This window comes from Musa acuminata, chromosome BXJ1-2 (assembly GCF_036884655.1).
Source record: "Musa acuminata AAA Group cultivar baxijiao chromosome BXJ1-2, Cavendish_Baxijiao_AAA, whole genome shotgun sequence".
Lineage (NCBI taxonomy): Eukaryota > Viridiplantae > Streptophyta > Magnoliopsida > Zingiberales > Musaceae > Musa > Musa acuminata.
Window position 1 is genome coordinate 32,686,321 of NC_088328.1, and position 19,716 is coordinate 32,706,036.

General features: G+C 41.5%; 3 protein-coding genes and 1 long non-coding RNA gene across 9 annotated transcripts; 3 read left to right on the forward strand and 1 right to left on the reverse strand.

Annotated features, from left to right (window-relative positions):
* The first annotated feature begins 1,438 nt into the window (after positions 1-1,438).
* Positions 1,439-3,542, forward strand: LOC135610692 (uncharacterized). The gene is made up of 2 exons (XR_010486284.1): positions 1,439-2,427; positions 2,520-3,542. It is a non-coding gene; the product is annotated as an uncharacterized LOC135610692 (long non-coding RNA).
* LOC135610686 (cyclic dof factor 1-like) lies at positions 2,418-5,100 on the reverse strand. The gene is made up of 2 exons (XM_065105506.1): positions 4,817-5,100; positions 2,418-3,693 (listed from the first exon to the last, which is right to left on the reverse strand). The coding sequence occupies exons 1-2, from the start codon at positions 4,910-4,912 to the stop codon at positions 2,653-2,655; spliced, it is 1,137 nt and encodes a 378-aa protein (XP_064961578.1). The 5' UTR covers positions 4,913-5,100; the 3' UTR covers positions 2,418-2,652.
* A 4,169-nt stretch (positions 5,101-9,269) lies between these two features.
* Positions 9,270-10,549, forward strand: LOC135610697 (myb-related protein 306-like). The gene is made up of 3 exons (XM_065105519.1): positions 9,270-9,476; positions 9,557-9,686; positions 9,774-10,549. The coding sequence occupies exons 1-3, from the start codon at positions 9,344-9,346 to the stop codon at positions 10,378-10,380; spliced, it is 870 nt and encodes a 289-aa protein (XP_064961591.1). The 5' UTR covers positions 9,270-9,343; the 3' UTR covers positions 10,381-10,549.
* A 2,728-nt stretch (positions 10,550-13,277) lies between these two features.
* On the forward strand, positions 13,278-19,200 carry LOC135610701 (HVA22-like protein a). Of its 6 annotated transcripts, none has more exons than XM_065105537.1 (6): positions 13,291-14,049; positions 14,218-14,995; positions 16,495-16,521; positions 16,617-16,739; positions 17,529-17,772; positions 18,605-19,200. In XM_065105537.1, exons 2-6 carry the CDS (start codon positions 14,940-14,942, stop codon positions 18,857-18,859), a joined length of 705 nt encoding a protein of 234 aa, XP_064961609.1. In that variant the 5' UTR covers positions 13,291-14,049; positions 14,218-14,939; the 3' UTR covers positions 18,860-19,200. The 6 variants fall into 6 exon arrangements, with proteins under 6 accessions (XP_064961633.1, XP_064961639.1, XP_064961609.1 ...); XM_065105552.1 differs by lacking the exons at positions 13,291-14,049; positions 14,218-14,995 and adding exons at positions 15,002-15,597; positions 15,684-15,772; XM_065105561.1 differs by having other exon boundaries at positions 13,278-14,995; positions 18,509-18,644.
* Positions 19,201-19,716: the final 516 nt, after the last annotated feature.

Below are 19,716 nucleotides of genomic sequence, written 5' to 3' on the forward strand. Positions count from 1 at the left end.
CATTGAATTCCCATGTTGTAATTGGCCAAAAACAGCAGTCAAACCTCCTGTAGTGGCCCAGACACCAGTGGTGCTGTTGACTACAGAACAAAGACATCAATTTGAGAGTGACAATTATTAATGTGTCCAGCACTTATTGGAAGTTGACATGATTCCTTTTCATTTCTTTTTATCTGGGAGGTCATACGAGCACTAGAAAAATGGATTGACTTCAGCTAGAACACATAAATATCAGAGGAGAGTTACAGGAGGAAACATGTTCTCTTGTGGTTTTGATGTCACATAAATGTCAGTGAATTCTTGTGTTCCTTTTTCCACATTCTCCTGTGGGTTGGTTTTATGCCTCTTCTCCAGTCACTGCCTTTTGTCTGCCTTGAGATCATCAAATCTACAGATAAAGAAGAGAGTGGGAAAATTGTGCTTTTCTTATTACCTGATGAATCAACTTTGAATTAACTCCCCACCACATCTTGATCACTTGAACTGCTTTTGCTCATTGGTGCTCACCTTCTTTTGTATGGAATGTTCCATTTCCTTGGATATCTTAACTTGTCCTAGGTTCCCTCATGCTTTTCCTACCTTTATTCTTAGTTGTTTTGGATGACATATTCTCAGCAATTCTTCCACAGCATTTTCTCTTGGAATTATCCAACTCATTGATTTCAATTGGATCAATACAATAATTTGCAGATTTGCATTCCAAATTCCAAGAAAAATCAACTTCTATTTTTAAATTATTCTAATTCAATCACTTCAAATGTACAGATAGAGTAGCACATGTAAATAAATACTGGACAACATCTTACTGTACAGCATAAAATTAGGATGAGACTTACTATAGATTCTTATAATACAATCAGGCCATCCTTTGCATTCTGTCTTTTGTTTGTATGCTCACCTCACTGATAAGAAGAGCAAGCATCAAAAAGCAAGAGCTCTTTCTCTATTATATGGTCTTTATTCCCCTTGGTCATGGTCTATCTTCTCAAGCTCCCTTCCACCAGCAGCCATGGAGAGGTCACTTGGGCCATGCTTGCAACTTTTTCCTAGCTTTGATAGGAAAGTGCACTCATGCTTTGCCAAAGTGGTCTACTTTTGAGGCTGAGTGCCTCGATCACACATGAAACTTCCAATCAGATGATGACAGAGGGGGATGCACAAAATTCTAAATGCAACCTCATGAAGTCAAAGAAGCTGATGTCTCTGTTTAGTGACCTAAAAAGTCTAATCGTAGGCTTGTACAGGGAAGGCATGACCTGACAGTGGCCCTGTTTCAGAGGTGGATTCAGACACCAGTCCATGTAAACCATCCTGAAATCTTCTGCCACAAAAGATTTGATTGCTAACAGTGCATGAAGCAAAACACTGCCATATACTGAACATTCCTTCTTGCCTTTTAATCTTTTTTTCTTTCTTTTCTGATCTTTCATTTCACCTGTTTTGATGAATCATGGAGTCAACTTCATGTATGGCTTCTTTATATCCCACCTACAATTTGTATGACAGAGGAGATGACAGAAGTTAGTGCTTTGGTGCTCACCAGCACGATGCTGAAAGGCACATTTCTCCCCATCTATTGCTTCTCTTCCAACGTGATCGACTGTAGGATGTTGAGAAAACTCTCAACCTGAGGTCAAACGTTAAGCAAGATAGTCGGATGTTGGCCAGACTCCAAAATGACACATTTGAGTGGAAATCACACGGCAGAGCTCAACCCTTCGACCGCAAATGCTTCTCTACCTTCCACCGAAAGAAGTCGAAAGAGGAGGAGGTGCTACGTTTAGGAGAAATCAGTGTGATCGATAGATGTGTCTATTAACATTCGATCTAAATGGAGTGAATTCATGTGTTCCGAGAGGATGACAGCGTGAGTTTGATCGTGCGTCATAAAGAATTCCAGATTCCCTTTGTGTTACAGAATAATCTTTATAGAACAAAAAGGTCAGTATATGTTCGAAGGATTGCTTCGTTTTCACCTGTTACTGTAAGCAAAGAAAAGAAAGAAAAAGATCTCTCTCCATTATCATCTCCCTCCCTCCTCTCTTTTTTTGCCTCCTTCAGTTGTTGGTAGGATGCTTGGCTGTTTGTGGCAGGAATCCAGTTCTCTCCTCGGTGGGACACGAGGTGGGCCAAACGAGAACTTCCATCTCCTTTTTCCATGTCTTCTTCTCATCCTTTTCCTCACCCCATTCGGTAGTGCCTTGTATTATTGCGAGCACATCTGCAAGCAGATGTTTCTTTCACCCACCCTGCCTTTTCCCCACCTTCCGCACGACCCAACAAGCCTAGCCAATGTGGACATTTCTGCTGGTATCTGAGCTTTTGGTCCTACTTCAATCCGCTAAACTTTTATGCTTGTCTAAGTAGATCCAGGAATCAGAAGAAGGTGTAGCTCCGAAGGAAGCCGATGCAGAATCTAAGCAAAAGGTTACTCACTATCATTCTCTTCAATCGAGTTCCAACACTTATTTATGTACAAACAGACATCCCTCTCACTACAGATCTATTTTCACATGCAGAAGACTCACCAAGCCACCATATCTAAGCCAAGATTACTAATTTCTAGTGTTACATCAGCAAGGACGCACTCCTGAGTTCCTCTTCACCATCTTCCTTCTACTCTGCAAAATTGCAGTTGCTCGATTTGCTTCTCTAAGAGGTCTCATGGAAGTTCAGAGATCGAGACAGCGCAGCAGGGTTGGCATGCAGCAGTGATGGTGCCACCAGCACATGGTTCTTGACGTCTACCTTCGGATGGAAGGCCCTGAGAAGCCCTCCATTGCTAACCGCATTGTTCTTGCTGCGCTTGACGCCCACCATGGTCCATATGGAGCTCCTTGCAGCTTCTTCAGGGTCATCAATCCTCAGCGTCGTCGGAGCCAAACCGCCGTCTTCTTCCGTCCGTAGACTGCTATTGTTCAGATTGCTTCCATCCCTCGTGTGCTTGCCTAAGTTGCCAGTATTGGGTGCTGCCGCTGGGTGAGAGGAAGCTAAGGGGGACAGCCATGGAACGCTCCAAGCTCCGGATGGAACAGCGCAACTCCAATAAGCCGCAGCAGGATAGAACGGGATCGGAAAGCTGAGAGGAGCGGCTGGTGTCCAAGGATACGGCCAGGGGGATCCACCGAAACATGGAATTGGAGCAGCTGATCCCTGATAATTCTGGCCACCATTTTCGTTCGGACTAAGCATGGATGTCTCAGACGAAGGTAGCGGTTTTGCCTTCGCCGGCGCATCCGTGCCAAAGCTGAGTACCGTGCCATTTGGCTTCGGAGGGTAACGAACTGATTCACGTGCATTACATCGAACGGACTGGAGGGAGGACTCCGACACGGCGATGTGCCGGAAGTGAGACGTGCTCTTGCTCTTGCGTCGACCAGCTCCAACGGGGACGTTCCTCATGGTGCCACCGGCGGTCCAATACCTTTGGCAGTTCTTGCAGAAGTGCCTCGGCTGGTTGACGTTGTAGTTGTTGTAGTAGCAGAACTTGGTGTCCAAGCTTTTGCACCGAGGACAAGGGAGGATCTTGTCCGGCTTCTTCACAGCCTTGTCTTTCGAGTGTTCTTCCGCCACCGAGTTCTTGGTCGACGCATCCTCTTGATCTGCGGAAGCTGGTTTATCCATCTCGCTCGTCGATGTAGTACACTCATTCTTGTCCTGTGATCGAGCAGCAGTATCTTCCACTTGAAGATCCTGAGATCGAAACGCAAAGAATGGGTGAATTCTTCTCACCAACCATAGGTTTCAGCTGCCTCATACGATCTCAAGATAGAATCGATGAACTAAGCACTTCAAGAAAGAACGATTGGTGATGCTAAGGTGGACATAGCCGACAATCACAGTTGGTACACCAAGAAAGAAGACGAGCTAAATTCTCCCATTTCTAACTCTCTCGTGGTCAGAGAAAATACAGTATATAAGACAAAAGGAAGAAATTTGAAGCTGGAAATCCAACGCAAATCTATAAATAGTGGTGGGTTTGCTTTGCTTTCATTAGTAGTGTATGGAGGCAATATTGTTCTTTCTGGAGTTGTCTAGATAAGCTGATGATTCTTGCACATTACAAATACTGTGTAACACCAATGAATTCATTATCACCAAGGAACATTCACAACAATGTCCCCACCTCACAATCACAGCAACAATTTGGTCTAATAAAAATCAAAGGAAAGAAATTGAGAAATAGAAGATTTGCAAGGAGAAACAAGTTAAAACAGAGGAGAACTCAGGATCTCTTTCACAGCACAAATGAACAGTGATTAACATCTCAACAGTAAACCGGGATGCATTTCTTGCAGCCTGACATTTCAGTGTGAAGGAAAAGAGCCAGCTTTTGAATCCAGAAACAAGTAATCAAAGACCAGAAGGCAAAAAGAATCAATCTTTCTTGTTCTCTGCAGCATAACAGTCCGCAAGAAACCATCATGCATTTCTTGCAACCTGACATTTCGGTATGAAGGAAAAGAGAAAGCTTTTGAATCCAGAAACAGGTAAGCATAGACCGGAAGGCAAAAAGAGCCAATCTTTCTTGTTCTCCGCACCAGAACAATCCACAAGAAGTACCAACGACTCAACAACAAAACCTTACATTTCGGAATAGATGAAAAGAACAAGCTTTTGAATCCAGAGACCGTAAAGCTAAAAAAGAAACCATTTTTCTTGTTCTCTGCAGCACAACAATTCACAAGCAAGTACCAACAGCTCAAAAACAAAGGAAAAGAGGAAGCTTTTGAACCCAGAGACAAGTAAGCAAAGACCAGCAGGCAAAAAGAACCAATCTTTCTTATTCCCTGCAACGACAAGCCACAAGAAGTACCTTCTGGTTGTCTCCTCCGCCGTCCCCGCTGCCGCAGCGTTGCAGGGGGATCGTCCTGCCGAACAGCTTGATTGCGGTGTCTCTGTTTTCTGACATCTCCTGCCCTGTTCTACTGCTCTGTTTCACCTCGCCTCTGCCTCTTCCCTCTGTAACTTTGTGCTCTCTTCACCTGCCTCGGGGTTTAACAGACGAGGAGGAGGAGGAGGAGGAAGAGGACGGGGGAGGCCACGTGAGCAGGGCGAAGAGGATTCTGAGCCACAAGTTCCTTTGTGGCCTCGGGGTGGCGTTATTTGATTCTCTTCGCCTTTGGGAGCAACACTTTGGGCCAATGGTGTAACTCTCGGCACCAAATGGATTACTGTGCTCAGTGTTTGACCATGCTCGGGTGATGTAGTGTCTCAGTTTAGTCCTTGTTTGGAGTGTTGTGGAGCATTACATGGTTTCGTTGCTGGTAATTGGAAAGAGGAGAAGAAAAGGGGAGGCTGTCTCTGCCTTTTACCTTCAATCCCACTCAGCATCCAATATCTCCATTATTACTGTTCTTCCTCTTCAATTGCCTTTTTCTTTAACTACAAATCTGATCCTTTATCATTTTTTTTTCTCCTAAAGGTTTTTATAATTTCAGGTATCAAACTCATATCTTACCCAATCAAAATCGATATGATTTGATCTTTCATGTATCGATAAATTAGTATATATTGAATCTTAAAAAAAATTAAGAATTATATGTTACTATCTTAACACCAATATTATATCGGAATTGCTCAATTTCTCATAATTATATATTGTTCATACCGAATTATATAGATAATATTAATTTCTGACTAGTCTGCCAATTTATAGTCTCAAATTTGCTCTTTTTTAGAAAAGAATTTATTTTTTTTTGGCAACTGAACACTTTATAACAGTAAATTGATGCATTTATGTATAATTAACAAAATGGTGTTCTGTGGTTGTTAAGTACTCATTTATGATTTACTTATATGGTGTTTTATGATTTAATATGATGAGAGAACATACCATCTCATCTCCATTGTTTATCATATTATTATGTTCCTTAAAATTCTAAAGCACTGATACAGTTCTCATTTGGTCTTTTTGTATCCCTCTCTTCTCCTCCTGTATTTTGCTCCTCAAGCTGTGAGTGAGGCTTAGGATTGGCTATTTGTTTGCAAGCATCTATATAAACTAAGTAAAAGAGGATGCATCTATTCTTTATGACTACATCAGTCCATAAAATAGTTCCAATTTCCACTTTCTTTCCAGAAATTTCTTATTATTATTATTATTATTATTATTATTATTATTCCATGTTTTGCAAGTGGACACTTTCCAAGTGTAAAGTTGACACTTTTATGTGGATTTAAAACTATGGTGATTTGTTCTAATTAAGGCTGTTTAATGATGGGTGGGAGAGCTAAAGAAAATAGCATCCTGTCTCAGCTTATGGAAGCTGAGGTTTTGAGATCTCAAACTAAAAATTTATTGTGTGTTTGTTCTGTTGTAATATATACATCTGCCTATTCCTACCTATTGTCTTGGCTTCTGCAACTCAAGTTGTGTGATGCTCAGTTTTGATGATTGGATTGCTAACATCTAATTTATTTTACTTTATTGTGAGGAAGCATCCACTTTTACTTTAATGATAAACAAAAAAGGATGCATCTATATTTTATTACTGTGTTATCTTGAAGACTTGGTGTCTAATATAATTGACCTCAAGATGACCAGTAACTTATATGTGCAACACATGTAATATGTAGGAAAAGATTAGGAAAACTGAACACATAGCCCAACACATTGGCCATAAAGACTGATCTTTCAAGCAGAAAAGTGTGGAGTTATCTTGTGTTCATGTGCAGAGACTATAAATCATTACTAAGATTTTGTTGATCTGGGATGGGATAGGACCACAACACAAGAATCATCAACATGGTTTTGTGCCCAATGATTTATATCATTGTTTCCTCACTTTGCCTGTTCATAGAGGGTAGTAGGTAGTGGCTGAAAACAGGGGTTTGGAGAAGAAATGATTCCTCCGAGACAAAAGCCATCAGCTGGTGGTCTGTGGTTTGAGCTTTCAGTTCTGCCATGGAGTTTTAAGAGGAAAACAAGTTGCTTTTTTGCCACATTCTTTGCCGAGCAGGGCGCATTGTTTGGGGTCACTTGTGTGGGTGACCAGAGAGCACTGCTCATGGTTTGAGGAGCGTTTATGGAGACAGAGTGGCGTCTGCTTCCTACTGCAACTGCAACACTGTGCAAGTGGCATGGAACAAATAGCCTTTACTTTGTGCACATGCTGTGACACGCAAACAGGGTTTTGGTGTTCTCAGATCAAACTGGGAGTGAAAACAGGGCACTGTTCAAGTGGGAGCAACGGCAGCATCTTCATGGAGAAGAAGATGACATGCCTTCTCTCATCACCTCCTTGTTTTCTTCCATCCAATTCCATCAACAAACAAACTATCGGCGATTCAGCTCCCTCCAAGTAATAGCTATATCTTCCTTCCCAAGTTTGGAGCTCTGTTTCTTCTGGTGCTGAAGAAACAATGGATAGAAACTTCAAATTCTATAATCTGAAGGCAATTTATGAAACACAAATCGCTTAAATGAAATCAGTACCCCTTTCTTGGCTTTGGATGCTTCGTGTAATTTCATGAATGGAAGCAAGTGTTTTCTTTTTCTTTTTTCCATTAAATCTTTGGAATAGACTGTGAAGTACTTCTCAGCCATTTATATGGTGAGGATAGAGACCTCAGAGATGTATAATTTGGCTGAGCCACAAGGTGATGACACATACATTTTTTGTAGGATTCATGGCAGTGATCATTCAAACATATTGATGGACATTTAATTAGGCACACATGAATGTCCTAAGGAACTGTTAGACAGCTACCAGTGAGATGTGCAACATGGAAGCAGATGGAATCACTCATGAGAGACAACATAGAACAAAGATTAACTTACTTTCCACAATCACTACCTACCTACAGAGTCTTGTTTGCAGATCGAAGCACAGCCATATATTCCACAACAACCTTCAAAGAGAGAAAAAAAAAATGAAGGAACAATGAGACCGATGCATTATTATTCCCTTGTCTTTGGTGTTCTTGTTGGTGTTGCTGATTGATTCTGTCATCCCTTTCTTCCAAACAATATCGTAATGATGAATTCATTTCCCTTCCGCTGCCGGCGATGCTGCCAGCCTCAATAAATCATGAGAATATTAATCGAGAAATCCTTCCATCTAATGATTTCTGGCTGACAATGATGTCTGAACACTGATCCAAGACCAGATTACAAATTGTTGTTCTTATGCTTTTATCATTCTATCAGATCAGCTTGTTCTGGTGGTTGTGAAATTAGAATTTGGTTGTCCGATCTAGATGTTGATCCGAGGCCAACCGAGGTCTTCTTTTCACGTCTGTCACAATTCAATCTCGACCGACACCGTACTCATCCAGCCCCACAGCCAACCCTGGAGACGTCGAATCTCATAGAATTATATCGGGCGCATTATCGGAAAATGTCCATAGATTCAGAGCCAATTAATCGGAGATGTCTGAGATCGAACACGAAAGAGAGACCTCATCATCCAGATCGAACAACAAAATTCTGATTTAACAGTGTTCTATCTGATCAACTTTCAGCAAGTTAAAGCAGCACTCACTGAAATCTAATGGAAGATTAATGGTTGGAGGGAAGAACCGAGAGCTTTCACCATCCCTCATTGAAAAGGTTGGCACCAGGAGACATGTAGGAGACGGAAGCTGTCCTCTTCCTGCCGCCCAATTTGCACCATGCAGAATGACCGACCACAATGTCATGGTATTACATCTCCTGTACGCCTATGCACCTGCGTCACTTCAATGATGATGAGAGCTTTAGCAGCATCTTCTGGCTCACCTTCTTCACCACATACTTCGAAGCTAGTACATCAGCTCCCTGGTTAGGTGAACAATGAACTCTGCAGCAGAGAGATGCATTTACGCCAACCCATAATAAAATGTACAGCTTCCAGAATCTAATCTGCTGCAGAACAAGGTTTTCTTTCTTCTGTACTGCACCCACCAACTCTGTAGTGAGTTAGGGTTCCTTCATGAGAAGAGAGACTAGCAAGGTGGGGACTTAACTTCCAGATTCCATTGCTGGATCTGATGCAGTAAAGAAGAGCTTTACAGCTTCGTAGTCTGTACTGATAACCCGAGCAGAAGAGGGGGTGTTGGATCAGATCAGGGCTGAACCACATTGAATACACGCGGTTTTGTGAGGAACTCCCTCAAGCTGACTTTTGAAGGTACCTCCGTGTAAAAGCAATTTGCTGTCCCCCTTTTGACTCTTCTCCCCGTTGCTTTCTGAGGCCCGGAGCGTTCTGATCACTGCCTCCGTTCTCTCTCTCTCTCTCTCTCTCTCTCTCTTTGTATATATATATATCTACCCCTAGATGGCTCGGAAACAACAGTCTCATTTGTCCATGGTTGTGAACCCTTCTTTCTCTCTCCCTTACTGTGTCTTTAGAGGTGTGAGATGGGAAGACCACCATGCTGTGACAAAGATGGCGTGAAGAAAGGACCTTGGACACCAGAAGAAGACATAACCTTGGTCTCCTACATCCAACAGCATGGTCCAGGGAATTGGAGAGCTATTCCTCCCAACACTGGTACAGTAGTTCAGGATGTAGTATTCTTCTACTCTGGTTTGGCTTGTAGTAGCTCTTCTCATGTCTTGTTTCCTTAACAGGGCTGAGGCGATGCAGTAAGAGCTGCAGGCTAAGGTGGACAAACTACCTCAGGCCTGGGATCAAGCGTGGGAACTTCACCGATCAGGAGGAGAAGCTTATAGTTCATCTCCAATCTCTTCTAGGCAACAGGTCAAGAACAGAGGACGTGAGATGATGACTTTGATCCTGCTTCTTACGATTCAATGTACTGATGCCAGTGGTGTTGCTGGAATGCAGATGGGCAGCCATAGCTTCTTATCTACCGGAGAGGACAGACAACGACATCAAGAACTACTGGAACACGTATCTGAAGAAGAAGCTTAGGAAGCTTGAGATCGGCGGCACCGATTCCCCGATCGGCAGCGTGCAGTCGGGCCGTCGTTCCATTTCCAAAGGCCAGTGGGAGAGGTGTCTCCAAACCGACGTCGACATGGCGAAGCGAGCTCTGTCCCAGGCCTTGTCCATGGATAAGGAATCGAAGGCGTCACCCTTTGACCGCAGCCTGAGCAGTCGCCCTTCTTCGACCTACGCGTCGAGCACCGAGAACATATCTCGGCTTCTTGCAGGTTGGATGAGTGGTACTTCGTCAAAGCCCGGCGTTGCTCAGGCGAGCTCGGCCAGCGTTCGGGCCGACACAGCGTCGAGCCAGGGGAGCGCGAGCGCCAGCTCTTCCAACTGCATCATGTCGCCGGAGCCGCTCGAGTCGCTGTTGGGGCTCCACGACTCCACGCCGGAGGGGTCGGAGGCGCAAGCGCCATTGTCGTTGCTCGAGTCATGGTTGCTCGACGAAGATGCGGGGCAAAAGCAAGAGAACTTTCTTGACATGGCGACAGATTACATGTGAATTGTTCTCAGGGGATGCGTGTTCGTACTTGGCAATTGGACTGATCATCACGGTTCATCCTTGTGGCAGTCAACATAGTCAAACAAGTGTAAAAAGCTTGCTTAGTCGTATCAATTATATGAGAATGTAATTATCTATCTATTGATCGAGACTTTGTTAATTTATCCTATGATTCTTGGCTCGAATCTATCGCTTTGAGTCGCCCCATAAATTTCCATTCTTAATCACCAGAAATATCTATATCGACAGCAGATGGTGGATTGACTATCTTGTGCAGACAAGAAAACATTTCAGTGGGTCTTAAATGCACCACATGTGAAGTGTTTTGATCTTTTTCTACTCACAAAACTACCATCACCTGTGAAGAAAAAGGATGGATCTAAAAGACTCGTGGATTGCATGAGCAACATGAGCAAATGGAAACCATTGCAGTGCAGCCTTTGGGAATCAACTCCGAGCTGAGCGTCTTGAATGCTATGGCAGCATTAAATGCTGCCGACCCAACCTCACATGTGACCGGCTTCAAAGCTGAGAGCCAAGAAGCAGCAGCAGCAAAGGAGTGATCTCCTTCATCACCGGATAGAGATAAAAGCGAGATAGGAAGATGACTTACAGAAAACTTCACTTGGGAGACGCCGCGTTTACTGTGCGCATGCATGGGTGTAAGCCGGCTCATGGCAGAGGACTTGAGAGGCCGTGCTCGCTCCTGCTCCATCGAACACTCCTCTGTGGCATCATCAGAAAGCTAAGGAAGCTTCGTTCGAAGGGGTAGCAACAGGTGCTGCTTACACAGTCGTGCATGGTGAGGTGTCCTTCCCATCGTCCTCCCCTCCTTCTGCAGTCGTCTTGAAGGGACAAGACACCACCATGTGCAGCCAACCTTGAAATGGAGGCATAGAGGGATTGGCCAGAGCAGGTACAGCACCATGAATGAGGCCTCCTACTAAACCGTGATTGCCCATGAAAGCTTGGTTTGGGTTCGTCCTGTTGAATGCAATCTTCACCCCATCTTTATGTGGGAATAATTGCTATGACATAAACTAGAGAGTTACTTACATCTATTAGAGTCGATCAATAAATACTATTCCATCTTAATATTCTTATTAATATATTAATATTGAAGAGACTCTGCACGGACTGCCACGTGTCATCACTTCATCTGTTCTTTATGATGCGTGTGGGTCCTGAAGTTGCAGCTTAAAACTCCCGCCTACGAGACGCAGGAATACGTGGACGCTTGTCACGGCTACTCTACGTTGTTCTGCGATTTAGGCCTTAGATCCGATCCTACGCTAGCAAGTAGCACTAATTCGTTACTCTTGACCAATAGCAACTCGACGCTTCTTCTTGCTAAGGAACAACCGTGTCGAATCGAGATCATGGAGATGGCGAAGGATGGGATCTTTATTTCTTTTTCTGAATCGAAAAATCGACGGAATCGAGGGGTTTATCGGACGCTGCAGAAAGCGGAGGCGAGCAGGTCGCTCTCGATCTCGTTTGGTCGATGATCCACTTCGATCGTCTCCCTTCGGATCGGTAAGACGACGATTCGAATTCCACCGCCGCAGACTCTTTTTCTCTTCGTTCAATTCGTTTTTCTTTTCCTGATTTGCTTGGATTTTGAGCTGTCCATAAGAATCTTAGGGCGTGATGCGTAGACCTTGTGGATTTGTTGAATGCAGGAGGAAATTACTGGTTGACTTTAGTTGGAATCCCATTCTAGCGCTTAGATTGCTGAATAACTGCTTAAATAAGGAGAATTTGCCGTAAGATATGGAAGGCTGTTCTTGCTTTCTCAGTTCGTGTAAGTAAGATAAAGGATTGCTTGGTTATCATTTGGGACTTATATTTGTTGCTTAAGCGAACTGCTTCTCTGTTAATAGAGCAAAAGCAAATTTAATGCAGGGTTCAAGATACTTGTTTTGTGTCAATCTACAGGTTCTTTAAGATGCCATTAATTGCTTGTTTAGCTCTTGCAAACAGTTGCTGGATAGTTGTGCTGCCTTTATGATGGTAAGCATTTTCTTTCTTCTTAGCTGAAATAAGTCACATTTTTGTTTCTCATTTGTTTTCCTTGGAATTAGTATGGTTTTTGTAGTGGTTCTGTAGCCTTTTTTTTTTTTGTGTACTTTTCTCCTACTTTGGTTGATATAAACTAATAGAAGTTGATTAATTGACTGGAATTTGGATCAGTTCTAAGCCATCTTAGGATATCTTTCAGGCACACTCCATAGACATAAAGTTGACTTCAGGTGAGGGAAGGATCAGGAGCTCGTTATCGATGGGTATCACTGTTGGTCTCTGTTTCTTCTTCTATGTTAGGGTGCATGGCAGAGGAGTGGCATTGAAAGGGTGAACATATCCCTTGTTACTCAGCAGACAAAATGCATGATCTCACTGAATCTAAACTTCGAGAACCGCCATGGTGGATCAGGCAGCCCGAGTGATCTAGGCGATTCAGAAGTAAAAAAGAATTTGAGGCAGGCCGTGAACATTACACCGACTTCCCTCTTCGCTAGGATCAAAAGCCGGTGGCGATGGCCTTTCCTTGAGAGAACATGATCTACAGAGAGAGGAAGTGTCTAACTGATAAGGAGAAACTCTATTGTCTTATACTGGCTCCTAAGGGGTATGTTACCCTTATTCCATGGCCTAAGAGCCATGATCATGTTCACAATGCTGAAGTCCATCCTAGAGCTCGACAGTTGAAAAGGCTGTTCAGAACTGAGTTCAGCATCAGCGCAATGTATTCAGTTTTCGACGATGGATGAATGCAATTCCCTCATGATGAAGATAAATATATTGACCAACTTGCATCTGTTATTCCAATTGGTAATGGAACCATCAGAACTTGCATCAGGCACTGGCGACGGGGTAAGCAACATCTGTCTTAAACCCTTTCTTTTGATAAATTTTGTTGTCTAAAACTTATTTTCTTGGAAACTTTTGGCCATTGCTTTGGATATGACTTTGTACGATTGATTGCATTAGGTTGCTGGCTTATATTAAAAAAATGTGTTAGGCATGTCATTTGCACCAAGTGACTCTCATGAGGCACAGGCATATTTATTTCACACTAGAATTAGGTGTTCCTGCAGTTGTAGGTGTTTTTGGATCAATTAAGCTTCCATACCCAACCTGAGCCTTTGATATGTCTCACTTCGTTCAAGGTGCTTGATTCCAGGGGATCCAAACAGTGAGAACTGACGACAATGTTTCTTCTTTTTATTCCCTGAGTTCATTCTGTCAATCCTGTGGGAACCAAGCTTCATCCTTGAAAGCTTTTCATTCCCTCGGAGGTAAAACACCATTCCACCTAGAATAGTTAGTGATTCTGTGCCTGGGTTCTCAGTCAAATCTTATAAAAAAGGTCAACAGAGTGGCAAAAGCATGTGAAAGCCTATGAGAAATATCAATAAATTATTTGACACTGGAAGGTACCACAACATAGATGGATATAAATGCAGGTTTGGTAGTCTTGCAGCGGCAATCGAGTCTCCAAAATGATGGGTGATGAATGTTGTTCCTACAATTGCTGAGATCTCCATGTTAGGTTGCTTAATGCTTCTGAACAAGAATTTAGATTCTCAGAAGAAGAAGGTTGAATGTTCACATTGCAGATGAATCTTCTACTGATGTCAACTTAAACCTTCTTTTGAACTGGCTCAGGTGGTAATTTCCTTCTCTCTTACTCTGACTAATAATTATCCAAAAACTTATTAGGTACCTCTACCTTGATTGCTTATGAGAAGCAGTCAAGTATAATCATCTGTTGCAAGTTTGTGTTTTATGCTTTATTTCTGCCTTCCTTTTCTTAACTTTTCCCTTTTGGTTTAGGTGTGAAGCTTTTTGAACCTGAGGATATGAAGGGGTCATTCATGCCAATGGTGTCTTGGGAAGTTTTTAGGGTCTATATTTTAAGCTTGAATTTTGAAGGCTAAACATAAAAAAAATACCTTGAGGGATAAGTATGTAATTTTATCAATTGGGTGTCGGACGGGTTCGGGTAAGAAGGTTGCTGGGTCTGATTCGGATTCGGAGTCGGAGTCGGATTACGATTCAGTTGGGCGGGTAGTTCGTCCCGGTTGATTCGGCCGTGTGGGTCCCACAGGCAGCACCAAAACACCAACCACGTCTGCGATTGTGTGGCCGACGTGCGGGTCCCTTGCGCAATCGTAAGATGTCCCCACCGATCATACGATCAAGTTCGTGTGCGACTCTTAAAGCGCGAGGCCCTCCGGCACATCATACGAGGGAAAGTTTGGGCGCGAATCTTAAAGCCCGGGACGAAGGCAGATCCCTCGTCGGCTTCGATGAAGCGGCTGTGGTGTTAAATATACTCCCACGGTATCGTTTTGCGTTGATTGGCCCTCTTTGCAATAGTCATGCAGCCTTTAATATCATCGGGACACGCCTTTTCGGAAAGTAGGGAGAGAGAAGATGGAAATTCGTCACGTCTGTTACCTACTTAGGGAACGCGAGAGTGAGAAGCGTGGGACTTCCTCCAGGCGTTCGAGCAACCGAGAGTGGAGTTGGTGTGAAGCACGCGAAAAGAAGGAATGGGTTCCGGTGCTCTGCTTAGGTTTCTTGTTATTAACTTCGATGTTCTCGCCGGGTAAGTGTCCCTTCAACAAATCAAGCTCCATTGCTGGTGGTGTTGAGATTTTTCTGTCATGTCCTGGCATTAGTTTGTTCTTCTGCTCCTGTCGGAAATTTCTACCTTTTATTCTGTGATTTTTGTTCGTTTCAATCAACCTTCTTGACGAGTTGTCGGGAAAGTTCGCCACTTGCTTCGGAATCAACCAAGAAAAAGAAGGGATCTTTTTGTTCTTGTTTTCTTAAATTTTGATGCTTGGGTGTTAAAGGTGCTGCTTTCTTTCTGGCGAATTCTGATATCTTAAAATCTTATTTTGGTTTATCTTCTAGCTAAATATCAAAACTTTGGGGGAAATAATCGTCCCTCTTTGAGTCTAAGTTATGAGAGCATCTAAAATCGCGGCCCATGAATGTGCTTTCTGTTCGAATTCAAGCTTTAAGCGAGTTTTGTTCAGGAAAGAAAAAGGAAATCGCAATTATCTTCTTTTAGAGATCACAGAGTGAATCGCTGCCATCCTAGAGTGTTACACGAGTCAAAGACTTGGACGCAATCTTCACAAGCATTCAAACCTGGAAACTCTTCAAGATAAAGGACGAAGTCATCCCCTAGGAAAAGGCCCTGTTCGTGTCCAAACACAGATTTTGCTCCCTCTTTCTATTGAATAACAGCGTATGCAGGCATTAATTCTTCTTCCGTGTTTATTCAGCATATGGTTGTTGGCGTTAATGCAATCGTGCTTAGTTTACCATAAGCTACAGAATGTTGTTCTTTTTATTGGTGTTAAATGAATAAAAGGTCAGTGCTATTTTAGTACAGTGAATTGTCTTTCTTTTAGTACAGTTAATTATGATTTCTTTCTTTTTTCCATTAACTTCCAGATTCGCTATATCTAAGTGTACCTTTAGAAATTTTTTTGGTGACGTTAATGAAATTATGTGTATTTCATTGAGCTCCTAATTTGTTAAACTCCAACTCATTTTTAAACTTGTTGAATGTATTGGACTCTAAGTCTTGTCGGCGTTAAATTTCTTTAGCTATTTTAGCATGACTGTTGTAGATGCTATGACATCTACGTTTCTTAATAGCACATTTAGAAAGGTGAACTGGTTTGATATTTATATAACTTATAATCACAAAAGGATTGCTTTGACATTTTTAAAGATTAGTTAAAGAAGAAGCTTCGTGGTTTGGATCATTGGTGGACATTTACTATTATTGCTGTTTCACAATAGCAGAGAATATACAGTTAATGAAGCTTTGATGTATTATTTGCCATTAGAAGAGTTGGAGAGTCATATTTATATGCACCTCTTTCAGCTAAAAATGATGACTGTTTTTTTACTTCTTCATTTAAGAACCAGCCAGACACTGTTTAATTGGTATTGAAATTTCTACTTGTCTTCTCACTTGAGAATAATATCAAAAGCAATTTTGTCATCTGTAATATTGTTACTTCCATAAATGTTGTATTGTAGGAATTGTTCCTTACTCTGACACACTGCTTTTGCATTTTACAGGCCTCTGGTTACGCTTGCCTATCCTTTGTGAGTACCATTCTGAACAATTAAGTGCAATATGATAGAATTTTCTTATTTCACAAATGGCTTATAAATGAGAAAGTGCTTCTCTGTTTTGGCAGGTATGCTTCAGTGAGGGCAATAGAATCTAAATCTCCTGTAGATGATCAGCAGTGGCTTACTTACTGGGTGTTGTATTCTTTACTTACAATCTTTGAGTTGACATTTGCGAAAATCATAGAGTGGTAATTACTTTATGGAAGATGCCTATCATGTATTTCTTACTATATGGATCTATTTATTTCTTGTTTTCTTCTGTCTTTTGGCTAAAATTTCAATTTTCGTGATATTGATGGCCGGTACTTCTGACTTGACCAGCGATAACCATTCTCAAATTTTATTTTGTTAAATCTCTTTGATCCATTAAAGCTAAGGCAATAATAATTTTTTTTGCTTGGTGAACTTACTCCTTGTCGGATACTGTAACCAACTTGACATGTTTAGGCAATTACATGTATTGTTTCGCAGCTTACAGTATTTTATTTTCTTTTTATGTTGCATCCTTTGTGATTTTTCTGACCATGCATGACCATTGAATGTTGAGAGGCTGTTTTAAGATGGTAGGATGTGCAGATGGTAACTTTGGCTAATTTTTTCTTCTTGAAAACCTAGATCCAGATATTTAATTTCTTTTGCAGTTTTATAAGTAGGCGGTGTAGAAATATATAGCTAACTAAGTTGCTTCACTTTTTTACGCTGTCTATAATTCTTTTTTACAACTGGTTATTATTCTTTTCCCTTTTGGATAATGGCTTGCAGACTCTGAAACTTCTATCTGTTGATAAATGAGTTTCATATATGTATGAACTTATTTGCTTTGTATGGTTTGCTATCTTTAACTGCTCCTGTAAAGACATGATTTTCCTTGGGCAGGTTATGATTTCTTTCGAGTATCTAAATAATAACTAGAATTTGTAAGTTAAATGAACTTAGTATGGACTAAAATTTAGCTGCAATGTTATTTCTTGTTGCAGGCTCCCCTTTTGGCCTTATGCAAAGCTGACTTTCAGTTGCTGGTTGGTTTTTCCATACTTCAGTGGTGCTGCATATGTTTATGAACGTTTTGTGAGGCCACTGGTTTTGAATCATCAGACAGTGAACATATGGTATGTCCCTCCAGATAAAGGTATCTTCAGTAAGCCAGACGATGTTTTATTAGCTGCAGAGAAATTCATTGAAGAAAATGGACCTGAAGCATTTGAGAAGCTAATAAACAAGGTATGTCCAAAATCCCTCTAGTTCTTTGTCGAGAATTTTTTGTGTCAAAGCTGAATGTGGGACCGCAAGTAATAGCTTGAGTCTTTTTAGTGGACTTGGTTCTCCTCTTCATCTTGAAGAGGTTGTAGGTTCGAGTTCGAGTACTCGTAGAGGTGGCACTCCAAATACTTGACCTGTGCAATTCTGTTGGTGGCTGTGATCTAGATATGTCGTTATTAGAAAAAAGATAAAGAAAAGAAAGATGTTTTAATGTGTATCTAATTAGCCCATGCCTAGTGGGGTATTATTCTATCATTCTGGTATGTGTGTTTCTTCCGTGGATTGCTTGACGAGATCTAATACAAACCCAACCTGCTGTAAGATAATAAGTATGCATTTCCAAGTCTCCCTGATTTTAGGATCAGAAAATTGCTGTTAACATTATTAATTGGTTATCTGTATGTGTTGCCAAGCATGATATATACTAGGTTGGTAATGATCCTATTTGGCAATTGCACATGAGACCCCTTCACAGAAAATTGTTTCAGAGATGCATCAACTCGACGAAAGCCTCACTCTATCATGTCATTTTTGGGTTTTGTTAAGTCAGATTTTGTCATCATACCTCTATCAGGTCTCAAATCTCATTGTTTTACCTCCAAGTAGATTGTTTTGGTCTTCAAAATGTTGGAAATTATGCTGTCTTAAGGAATTTGAATATTCTCTTTTTTCATATTGTATACAATTCTGAATGAAGATGACTTCCTGTGGATCATTGAAAGAAGTTCCACAGTTTGCGTGAATCTCTAATGGATCATAGAAATATCAGCAGTGAAGTCTTCTTGTTTTGAAGGCTGGAGGTGGGCCAAAGTCGAAGAAGAGCCACAAGCGTGTGACCTTCAACGAGGGTGAGGCTGAAAGGGAATCCAAGTCCGGGAAAGGCAACAAACATGTTAGATTCAGTAAATTGAATGCTGAGAAGGAATCAAAATCTTCAAAGAGCAATCGGTTTGTGACCTTTGCTGAGACGGAGCATGAAAAGGATTCAAGGACCTGGATGAATAGCAGTCTTACAATCTTCGATGAAGGTAGTCGATATTGGAATTAGAACTTCAAGTCATCTTGGCAATCTGAAAACATTCTAATAGTTTGGAAACAATACGTAACATAGTGATATCCTCTCAGCTTCCTGTTGAACAGCTAGATTCATGGTGTTCTCGGTTTTTCCATCCAGTGATCTTGTAGTCTACTTCTTGCTAGTGAAACTGGAGATATGTGTGCACTAAGACGGCATAACTAAAGTTGTCCTTTTTAAGTTTTGCTGTAGTTTCCATTTGTCTAAGAACTCCTATAGACTGCAAGATTAAGGAAGTTCATGTGATGTAAATATTGAACTAACAGTAACACTTCCTTTTGCTGATATAATTAAACAATTCAGTCCATTCTGTAGTTTCTTTTGAGGTGTCTTATTAGCAATAACAATGACTGAATACAGTACAAAGAGAACATACTATAAATACTAAAGACTGAATATGTTGGATGTGGCCATTCCAATACGATAAATACTAAAGAAATGTTTCAGTCTTTTTTTATTGTTAGTGTACTCTTTTAGATTATCAAGCTTTTTTATTTTAACAATAAGGTGACTGTACAAAGAGATATTAGAAATTACCAATTTCTGTGATTAAGCAGTAATTTTTATGGTAAAATTGCATTGTGTATTCCTCCAAAATTAGTGATTTTCCATAAAATTCAAGTTTAGCATATATATATATATATATATATATCCTTTTAAAAAATAAAGGATAGGGAGAAACCGCCCAAACCCGAGGGATGAGACGGAATTGGATGCTTCGCCTCCCTTCTCTTCTTCTTCTTCCTCTTCTCTTCATTCTCCGTCTTCGATTGAGCCGTCTCCTCCCATGTTCGCTACCCCAGATTCGCCTGCGTCGTCTTCCAGGTTCT

Excerpts from the sequence above, each read along its gene's own strand:
- LOC135610686 (XM_065105506.1), bottom strand. The coding sequence starts at position 4,912 with ATGTCAGAAAACAGAGACACCGCAATCAAGCTGTTCGGCAGGACGATC. Across the intron at positions 3,694-4,816 it reads GCGGAGGAGACAACCAGAAG|GATCTTCAAGTGGAAGATAC; the intron begins GTACTTCTTGTG and ends TTTCGATCTCAG.
- LOC135610697 (XM_065105519.1), top strand. The coding sequence starts at position 9,344 with ATGGGAAGACCACCATGCTGTGACAAAGATGGCGTGAAGAAAGGACCT. Across the intron at positions 9,477-9,556 it reads AGCTATTCCTCCCAACACTG|GGCTGAGGCGATGCAGTAAG; the intron begins GTACAGTAGTTC and ends TTTCCTTAACAG. Across the intron at positions 9,687-9,773 it reads CAATCTCTTCTAGGCAACAG|ATGGGCAGCCATAGCTTCTT; the intron begins GTCAAGAACAGA and ends GCTGGAATGCAG.
- LOC135610701 (XM_065105532.1), top strand. The coding sequence starts at position 14,940 with ATGGGTTCCGGTGCTCTGCTTAGGTTTCTTGTTATTAACTTCGATGTT. Across the intron at positions 16,522-16,616 it reads GTTACGCTTGCCTATCCTTT|GTATGCTTCAGTGAGGGCAA; the intron begins GTGAGTACCATT and ends CTGTTTTGGCAG. Across the intron at positions 16,740-17,528 it reads TTTGCGAAAATCATAGAGTG|GCTCCCCTTTTGGCCTTATG; the intron begins GTAATTACTTTA and ends TTCTTGTTGCAG.